General features: G+C 42.6%; 1 protein-coding gene across 6 annotated transcripts in view; it reads right to left on the reverse strand.

Moving 5' to 3' along the window:
- Positions 1–10,350, reverse strand: part of ciz1a (cdkn1a interacting zinc finger protein 1a) — a 72,340-nt gene extending 61,990 nt beyond the window's left edge. For 4 of the 6 annotated variants that reach the window (XM_068012134.1, XM_068012137.1, XM_068012136.1 and 1 more), the window contains exons 1-2: positions 10,100–10,349; positions 1,026–1,198 (exon numbers count right to left, since the gene is read on the reverse strand). In XM_068012134.1, coding sequence (XP_067868235.1) covers positions 1,026–1,198; positions 10,100–10,212 — 286 coding nt within the window. In that variant the 5' untranslated portion in view covers positions 10,213–10,349. Of the gene's footprint in view, positions 1–1,025; positions 1,199–10,099 lie in introns of all 6 variants that reach the window. The other 2 variants (XM_068012135.1, XM_068012138.1) reach the window with 2 other exon arrangements.
- Positions 10,351–10,578: the final 228 nt, after the last annotated feature.

The following is a 10,578-nucleotide window of genomic DNA, read 5'->3' on the forward strand; positions in this document are numbered from 1 at the left end:
TTGGATGACCGCTTTGCAGAACACCTCCACTCAGTCCGAAAGCATGACTCCGAGCTCCGGTTGCTGGCCAATTTAACACACACCCACCCGCTCTCATGCCCACAGCTGTCCTGGGCTTGCTGCAGTGTTCCAGTGAACATCAATGCAAGCTCGAGGAACAGCATCTCATTTACCAATTAGGCACACTACAGCCTGCCGGACTGAACACGGAGTTCAATAATTTCAGAGCATGACGGGCCCCCCTTTTTATTTTTAGTTATTTTTTCTTTATTACTTATCTTTTATTTGTTTATTTTATTTCAGTTTGTTTCATCATTCATTTTTTTGCCATGTGTCTACCCACTTTTTTTTCATGTTGTGCTTTGGGCCAGGGCTGTTCATTTTTCTGTTAATTAACACCCTCTCTGTACTAATGCTTTGTCTTTCAGCACACCATTAACATACCGTTTGCCTTTGCTCCATGACCTACTGGTCAGTTATTCTCTGTGACCCTCTGTCCTATCAATACCTTGCCTTTTGTTATCTCTTGCCTCACCCCCACTTTATTTGCTTAAAACCTATTACATTTCTAACATTTGCCAGTTCTGATGAAGGGTCACTGACCTGAAATGTCTATTCTGCTTCTCTCTCTCCAGAGATGCTGCCAGATCTGAATATTTCCAGCATTTCTTGTTTTTATTTCAGATTTCCAGCATCTGCAGTATTTTGCTTTTATCATTTTGTGTATGCTTCGCTGGCATGGGCCATTTTTAAAAATTTAACATATGCAATGAACCAAAAAACAAGCAGACTTGCACAGCTTTGAGTAGCCTCATTAAAAAGGCATCAGCACCACTTCTCCTTACCAGTGTTAAAATTATTTTAGGCTCAATTAAATAACAGTACCAATTGTAAACTTCAAAATATTAAAAGATTAGCAAGGAGCTAATGCTTGACAGGTTGCTATGATAGTAAGAAAGGAATTTACCCTGTCATGATAACACTGCATTGTGTACTTTCTACTAACAGAGACATCATCATCTTACCTTGCATTTGCTGCATTATCAGGGCACGCTGCAGCATGGGATTCGGATTAAGGAGTGAAGGTTGACTGGTTGGACGTAGGTTTAGCTGTTGCTGTTGCTGCTGTTGTGGCTGCTGATGATGCTGCTGTTGTTGAGGGTGGTGATGATGTGGCGGCTGCTGCTGCTGCACAGCCCTGCAAAGATAATTAACCAGTAATTAAAAACTAAAATATTTCCCCAACAGCCACAAATATTCCAGGGATTGAGGTAAAATTATACCAGATATGGGTTTTCTGACGCACAATAAGTGACACCAACAATTTTAATCTTTAATGAGTCTAGTAACAATTCATTGCAGTATCACGTTACCCAACCATCTGTCAATGTGCTAATAATTGCTCCAGATTTCCAATTCTATGATGGGACTTTTTTGCTCATGTTTCCTTGTGGTTTTTCCCATTCTAATGCAGGCATTTAAAAGACACGGATCCTTTTAGGGTTCCTACTGTCGTTCGACAACAGAGGTCTGACTTAAACTAAGTGGGGCAAGTGTGCGGGTGAAGAGGTAGTTGGTGCTTCAGAACGTTTTCAGTGCATCGCGTGCAAAGGATAACATTTTCATGATGTTGATGAAAGGTCACAGACCTGAAGCGTTAACTGTTCTCTTTTCACAGATGCTGCCAGACTTGCTGAGCATTTCCAGCATTTTCTGCTTTTATTTTCATGACACAATTGTGCTCCCCAAGATGTAACCATCTTCACACCATAGCAAAGCCACAGTACTAATGTTCCACCCATGTTCCTCTAACAGCTGAATCTGACTATCTTGAATTAAGATGCAAGGCCCTTGAGTTTCCCCCACCATGAATCATCTAGGGCTTTAAAGCAGAGGTTTCCAAAATTGATACCCTTAAGATCAGATTCCCGTCCATACTGTGGGCTGCAAACGCAGCAGTTCAAGCAACCTGCATTCTTTTTTCTACACTTGCCTACTAATGTATTACTTGTGTTGTTGCATAATAAAAAACATTACCGATATGATATGACTGCTTTCGTTTGTCACTTCAACATTAGAACCAGACGTCCATCAATTGGTTACGGTATCAGCTATGGCTCAGTGGGATGTGCATTCTTTGTGCGTTCAAGTTCGAATCCAAAGATTTGGGCCCAGAATCAAGACCGATACTCACGCAGTACGAAGAGAGTGCTGCACTGTCGATGATGCAGTCTTTGAGATGAGATGTTAAACTGAGGCCATTCAAGTTAGAGATCGATGGATTTTTGGATACTCAGGGAATCAAAGGGTATGGAGAGTGGACAGGAAAGTGGAGTTGAGGCAGAAGATCAGTCATGATTGTACTGAACAGCAGAGCAGGCTCCAGGGGCGTATGGTTACCCCTACTCCTATTTCTTATGTGCTTAGGTGGACGTAAAAGATCCCATGGCATTATTTCGAAGGAGAACAGTTAAGTTTTCATGGTGTTCTGGGGCAATAATCATCTCTCAACCAATCACTAGAACAGATCAAATCATTATCACATTGTTGCTTACGGAGGATTGCTGTGTACAATTTGGCTGCCACATTTCTTCCACTACTACAGTAACCACACTTCAAAAAGTACTTTGTTGGCTGTAAAGCGCTTTGAGGCGCTCTGAGGTTGTGAAAGGCAGTATGAAAACGCAAGTTCTTTTTTCTTTCTTTAACATTTCATCAGGAGGTCCCTGGAAGAATGCCAGTTTTTGCAGCAGGATGTAAATACCTGCAGTAGTTGTTCTACGCATGGAAACTTTCAAAGCCACTGCTGTAAAACATTTTTTTTTAAACGATAGCAACTGGAAGCCTAGCACTTCTGCAAAGGATAGGGAAATGAAGGGAACATCAGTCACGGCTGTTCAATTGCAGACCCTAGTAGTTAGTTATCCATCAGCAGAACCCAGAAAGCAATTCATCAAACTGCCTTCCCATCCACAGCATTTAGCCTTGAAAGTCCGACCAAGGGTGAACTGCTTAACTACTTGAAACAAAATCATCCATTGGCAGCACGGGAAAAAGCTCTGGCTTCACTTGGTGAATCAATTTACACCAAGAAAACTAGTCAATGGGACTTAAACAAACTATGTCAAAACAGGATGAAAGAGTACGCTAGATCGAAATTTCCTAGAATTTAGAAGATGAGAGGTGGCCTCATTGAAACATATAAAACTCTTAAGGGGCTTGACAGGGTAGTCAGTGAGAGACAAAAACAAGAAATGCTGGAATCACTCAGCAGGTCTGGCAGCATCTGTGGAAAGAGAAGCAGAGTTAACGTTTCGGGTCAGTGACCCTTCTTCGGAACTTCGGAACCCAGTTCCGAAGAAGGGTCACTGACCCGAAACGTTAACTCTGCTTCTCTTTCCACAGATGCTGCCAGACCTGCTGAGTGATTCCAGCATTTCTTGTTTTTGTTTCAGATTTCCAGCATCCGCAGTATTTTGCTTTTAGTCAGTGAGAGACTGTTTCCCCAGCAGAGAGTCTAGAACTAGGGGTCACAGTCTCAGGATAAGGGGTCAGCCATTTAGAGCTGAGATGAGGAGAAATACCTTCACTCAGGGTTGTCAATCTTTGGAATTCTTCACCCCAGACAGCTTTGAAAGCGCAGTCATGAGTATATTCAAGACAGCGATCGATAGATTTTTGGATACTAAGGGAATCAAGGGATATGAGGATAGTGCAGGAAGGTGCAGCTGAGGTAGATCAGCCATGATCTTACTGAATGGCAGAGCAGGCTCGAGGACTGAACGGCCTACTCTTGCTCCTATTGCTTATGGTCTTAACAGTTTACAAGATACTTAACCAGCTGAGAATCTCATTTTGGTGTTTCAACAAAGTTCCATACGCCAAGGAATTCTCACTCATTAGCATGTTAGAGAGCAGTCCCGAGATTTGGATTTCAGGTTGCATTCTGCACTGATGTACAAAACTAAAAATCTGTTTTGCAGATAGAATTCCTTTTACATTAATATAGTTTTAAACCCAGACTTAACAAAGCTGATATACTTGTACAAACCTAAGTAAATAGGACACAAATTACAGTATCAAATTACATTGCTAGGAAAAGAGGAAAGGTGAAGATGGCAGTCCCAAGACCTTTCATACTCTCTCCCGGCCTGCGATCACACCAAAAGCCACTAGAAGGTATCCCTTCGGGGTGCAGAAACATAGATGCGGATTGTGGTGATAGCCACGTTTTTGACAAATATTACATATAGCAATAGTGATAAAAATTACTCTGAACAAACAATTGAAAAGGACCATCAACACCACAACAACTGGAATGGGATGGAGAGGAGAGACAGGCCTTAGCTGTGTTGCAGAGTCGAGAGAAGGGAGAACACAAACAAAAATTACTGTGAAGAAAATGGTTATATTATGGAATTAGTCAGAAGGCATGATTGTGCCAATCATAAATATCTCACATCCAGAAGATGGAAAGAAGGGTCCTGGAGACCTACACTATGGTACCTATAACCAAATGTTGCTGATACAGGAAAAGAGTATAAAGGGTTTCTTTTGAGCATCTGATATCTATTCAAAATGTTCTTAGAAAAGTTTCTCTCCGGATTTGGTCTTTCAGAACATCTTAACCCAGAAATATTGCAGATGTAACATTGTCTGTGGCTCATCAATGGGACACAGGCAAGCAGCTTACACTAAGAAATCCAATCCACAACACAGAGTGCAAGGTGCAATTATCATATGTGGACAAGTATTCTATCTTTCAACAACTTGCATCAAAGGTTATTGTAGAAAATAAGAGCTCATGGTGTAGGGGATAACATATTGGCATGGATAGAAGATTGGCTGGCTAACAATAAACAGAGTAGGCATAAATGGCTCATTTTCTGGTTGGCAAGACGTAACGAGTGCCAGATCATGGCTACCCAACCCGAACCCAACCCGACCCAACGACATGTGTTGGGTTCGGGTCGGGTCTCTCTTCTGGGTCCGGCATTCGGGCTTGGGTCAGGCCAGGTCAGACACAGTGCTGCCTTTTGGTCAGGGAGGGAAAAGCTTCAAAATTTGAACAGCCAGGACATCAAGGCAGGAAACGTGCATCCGGACTCCACACTAGTCTGCAGTGAGCAATTCCATCCAAGGTAGACCTCTTTGATATAATCAACTTCATTCCAGCGGTCGGGTCGGGCGCGGGAAAAAAAATCAAAGGACTCGGGCCGAGTTGGATGTGGCTCTGTCAGGTTCGGGTTTCAGTTGCATACCCAAGCAGGCCTTTAACGAGTGGTGTGCCACAAGGATCTATGCTGGAGCCTCAATTTTTCACATTTTATATAAATTACTTAGATGAAAGAACCGAAGGTATGGTTGCTTAATTTGCTGATGACACAAAGATAGGTAGGAAAGTAACTTGTGAAGAGGACATAAGGAGGCTACAAAGGGACATAGATAGGTTAAGTGAGTGGGCAAAGACCTGGCAATTGAAGTATAATGTGGGAAAGTGGGAAATTGTCCACTTTGGTAGGAAGAATAAAAAAGCATATTATCTAACTGGTGAGAGATTGCAGAGCTCTGAGATGCAGAGGGATCTGGGTGCCCTAGTGTATGAATCGCAAAAGGTTAGTATGCAGGTACAGCATGTAATTAGGAAAGCTAATAGAATGTTATCGTTTATCGCAAGGGGAATTGAATACAAAAGTAGGGAGGTTATGCTTCAGCTATACAGAGCATTGGTGAGTTCACAACTGGAGTACTGTGTACAGTACTTGTCTCCTTATTTAAGGAAGGATGTAAATGCGTTGGAGGCAGTAGAGAGAAGGTTTACTCAACTAATACTGGAATGGGCGGGCTGTCTTACGAGGAAAGATTGGACACACTAGGCTTGTATCCACCGGAATTTAGAAGAGTAAGAAACGACTTGATTGAAACATACAAGATCCTGAGGAGTTTTGACAGGGTGGATGTGGAAAGGATATTTCCCCTTGTGGGAGAATCTAGGGGTCACTGTTTAAAAATAAGAGGTCGCCAATTTAAGACAGAGATGAGGAGAAATTTTGTCTCTTAGAGGGTCATGAGTCTTTGGAATTCTCTTCCTCAAAAGGCAGCAGAAGCAGAGTCTTTGAATATTTTTAAGGCAGAGGTAGACAGATTCTTGATAAACAAGGGGGTGGATGGTTATCAGGGGTAGGTGGAAATGTGGAGTAATCAGTTCAGTCATGAACTTATTGAATGACAGAGCAGGCTCAAAGGGCCAAGTGGCCTACTCCTGCTCCTAATTCATATGTTCATATAGCACCTTTGACGTAATAAAACATTTCAAGCTTTACAACAGTGCAATCAAACAAATAATTAACACTGAGCCAGAGAAGGAGACATTAGGACAGGTGCTAGGTCAAAGAGAGAGATTTTAAAGGAGCGTATTAAAGGAGGCACGGAGAGGTACAGGGCGGGAATTCCTGAGCTTACAGCAGAGGCAGCTGAAGGCATGGCCGCCAATGAAGAGGTGAAGAAAGTTGGGGATGCGCAAAATGCCAGAATTGGAGGAGCGCAGAAATCCAAAGAGTTGTAGAAGATTAGAGATAGAGAGGGTTGAGGCCACAGAATACTTTGAACACAAGGGTGAACAGTAAAAAAAAATTCGAAGCATTCAGGGACCAGGAGTCAATGAAAGTTATCAGTTTTGGATAAACTAAACCTTATGGAGGGTTGAAGATGGAAGGCCAGCCAGTAAAATGTTGGAATAGTTTATTACTAATTTATAGAATACTTTCAACACACTGTACCATTGTTGCAGTGTCTAATTTATCTTGCATGCTCTGGTGAGTCTTGTTTTCTCAAAACTACTAGCCAGTCACTTCAGGACAATCCATAGGAGTTTGAGCATTTGGCTGCCCCTAAATCGCTTATTGTGCCAAAGAGACATTAAAAGCTCGAGCTCATATTCAGTCACTGATTCACATTAAGATGTTTTACTTGCAAGATAATAATTTCAAAATATGCACCATAAGAAAGGAGTTTTTTAACCCCTTTCTGCAGATTAATTAACTTCATGTATTTATATGGAGTACTCTGGAGTACATTAGCAGCATATTCATCCTGAATGCAAGTTTGCAGCCTCCCTATGGCTCATTTTTCAGACTGCTGATCTGCTGTTTCATTGCTGTCCCTGATCAGTAGACACGAGACCTGGCTATTAACCCAACAGACTGTTGGGTCCTCCTGACTGCAATGCACCTGACAAACTGAGTTCTGCTGCCCCACCTGCTGCAGTGATAATGCATGTGCTCAGTACAGCACTTCCAAAGCTTCCTTCACCAATGCCTGCTGAATGCAATTTAAACACATGCACAAGTTGTGCCAGCACAAACAGCAGAGGAACTGTTAACATACTGGTTTGCATGGAACATTGCCAGTTTTCAACAGTAATACGGCGCAGAACCAATTCTGCGGCAAGTTGTGTAAATCTGAGTTCTTTTTGCCTTCAGTCTGGTTCAGTGAATATACCGAGTCGGATGTGTAGGTAAAATCAATTACTTTATTTGCGCATTTAGACGGCTGACTTACTCTAATGCAACGACACTGACTCCACCCCAGAGTCTGTTGGGTCCACCAGAGTAAGTGAAGTTTGTGATACAGATACTACTGTTTATACATTAAGATTCATGCTACACCTCCTTGTTTAACCAATCAGTGCGGTACAATTCAACTTCACCCACGTGGTGACATGCAGTACATCTGTTACTGAGGTTACAATATACTCCATTCTCAATACATACTTGTTACTAATAAAATATTGTTTTGTACCAGCAAGATAAAACAAAGCGGACAAGCAAGCTAATTAGCAAGAGCATAGGAATCATCAATAAACATTCTGGTCTCACTCCCTACATTGATCATGAGTTCTGTTTCTACCTTGTGACAAGTAATTGCGGCGCATCCTGCTATCTCTATTAGGTGTACATTCCTGAGTGTTTCGTGCAGTCTGCAGCTACAAGTAGTGGCAGCTCACGAAGATAAGAGGGGCCTAGCACTCCTTATCACTCACACAGGGATGGACATCATTTGATTCACAGGAGTCCATTTGTTCCAAACCACAGGGAGTCACACAATCTGGCCATAAAGAACAGATGTCCTTGCAATTACCAGTGTCGGCTAGTCTTTACAGTCTCACACGCTCTGCCTTTACTTTTAACTATTTCATTGTGGTTTCTGCCACTTAAAATCAAAGCTCAGCAAAGCTACTATTCCTAACTTGGCTATATTTCCCATTAAGCATAGTGCCATGCCTTTCTGCTCACTTCCACAGTTGTATATAGTCCCGTTCACCCATTCTCACTGTCCTACATTGGATCCCATTCTCAGAGTGCCTTGATTTTAAAATTCTCATCCATATGTTCAAATCTCTCCATGGCCTCCTACTTATCCTTTAATCCCTTTGCCCCCACCACTGACAGCTGTGCCTCTGGAATTCCCTCCCTAAAACTTTCCACTTCTCTCTTCTGAAACTGTGCTTTAAACCAACCTCTTTGACAAGGCTTGTATTATCCATCCTAATATTTTTCTTTGGATCGGTGCCAAGTTTTGCCTAATTACACTGCTGTGCAGCACTCTAGGGTGCTTTTCAAGTTGTTGTAGTTTTCTAAGGGAAAGGGTTTGATGGCTGAATGGTCTATTGTTCCCTGCTTTATGTTTTTAACTGGTTCCGACTTGAAACCTTAGTATCATCTTAACTCTGTTGGTAGCACTCTTTCCTCCGAGCCAGAAGGATGTTTTTTCAAGCCTCAACTAAGAACAAGAGCGCATAATCTTAAATTGTGTACACACACCAACTTTCGAGTCACAGTGAGGTGTGTAAACAAGGACCAGAAGTAGTGATCTCTGATTCTAACAAACTCGAGATCCAGAACCCAAAATCTCAATCAGAACTGCAAAAATTGAATTATCTTTCAGTTGTGAAGAGTATCTTGCATCTGAAGTATTATCCTGTCTTTTCTTTTTATAGACGCTAACTGATTTGCAGTGTATATTGCCAACATTTTCCCTCAGATTTCCAGCACTTGCAAAGACTTTTCTCAGATTTTTTTAAAATTTGTGTGATATTTGCCACCAGTTCGACCACAAATAAGCAACACATCCGAGTCCTGTATCTCTCAGTCAGCCTATGCTCCTGATCTTTGCCAGGGGGAGTGGGCAAGTTGTAGGACCTTCTTGTGGACTGGTGTGGCCCATGGGAAGGTTTGCTTCGGCTACTGCCCCTCTCTTTTCTGCTGTCTTGTCTGTGCCTGGGTAGCACACAGTGCACACGTATCATGTATGGTATACAGAGACAATATCATTGAAATTCATCAGGTTTCCCTTTTATTTAAATTAGACATTGTTTGAATCATTATATTAGTTGCACCCACTCATGAGGGGGCACTTGAACGGTTTTCCTGTCGACAACACTGGTGGCAACCCTTATTGGTCAAACTAAAACAGGTGTTTCTCAGACCGCATTTCTTGTTTTTATTTTAAGTATTTTCAGCATTTAGTTTTCACTGGCATTTCTATAGTGCCTTTCATAATTTCAGGACACCCCAAAACTTTTTACAACCAATGAAGTACTTTTGAAGTCACTGTTGTAATGTCCCCTACTCTTCTTCAAATAGTGTCATCCATGGGATCTTTTACATCCATCCAAGACGACAGAAGGGGATCTCAGTTTAACATCGCATCCGAAAGATGGCACCACCGACACAGCAGCACTCCCTCCGTGGAAGAGTCAACCTGGATTACGAACACAACACTCTAAACGAAAGTAGATGCAAATTCCCGTTCAGGCCACGGTTCCCCAAGGGTTTATTTCAAACTTAGTTCCAGATTGAAACGGCCTAACGGCGTTCCATTCTAGGGACAGGCAAATACAGACTGCTTGATTGTGAAAGCTGCTTTGTAAGAAATTCAGTTTGTTTACGTTATATTTTAGGAAAAAGCTATCCTCTTTTATAAACAACCATATTCGTATCCGAGAGGGGTTTTCTTTCCCCTTACTTTGCCCCCACCCCTTTCATCTTGTGAGGCGATGGGCCTAGTCTCTTCCCCTGCCTGGATTTGACGGACTTACCGGCTGGGGCCTGCATGGTGCGGGAGGCGGTGCTGCTGCCGCTGCTGGTGAATGAGCTGCTGGAGCTGCAGCAGTTGTTGCTGGAAATGCGGCTGCTGTTGCTGAGGGAACATCACGACGGCCAAATCCTTTATTATTTAAAAACCAATAATAATTTCTATTGTTGTTTGTGAGAAGAAACTCGCGCCTCGCGACCTGCAACCGTTTTGTTCGCGGGGGTGAAGAAAAAACCCCCTCGCGGCCAACAGGAGAACCTCCGCCACAGCGCCGCCAGCGGCCGGGAGGGCAACGATCAATGCCTGTACAAAAGATGGCGCTCTGCACTCTTGTTCGCCAGTAACAAAAATGGCGGTTTCATCAACCAATGTTGACACTGTTTCAGGGTGTTGGAAAAGTCTGATGAAGGGTTATTGACCTCAAACGTTAACTCTGGTTTCTCTCTCCACAGGATTGCCAGACCTGCTTAGTATTTCCAGCAT

This window comes from Heterodontus francisci, chromosome 32 (genome assembly GCF_036365525.1).
Source record: "Heterodontus francisci isolate sHetFra1 chromosome 32, sHetFra1.hap1, whole genome shotgun sequence".
Lineage (NCBI taxonomy): Eukaryota > Metazoa > Chordata > Chondrichthyes > Heterodontiformes > Heterodontidae > Heterodontus > Heterodontus francisci.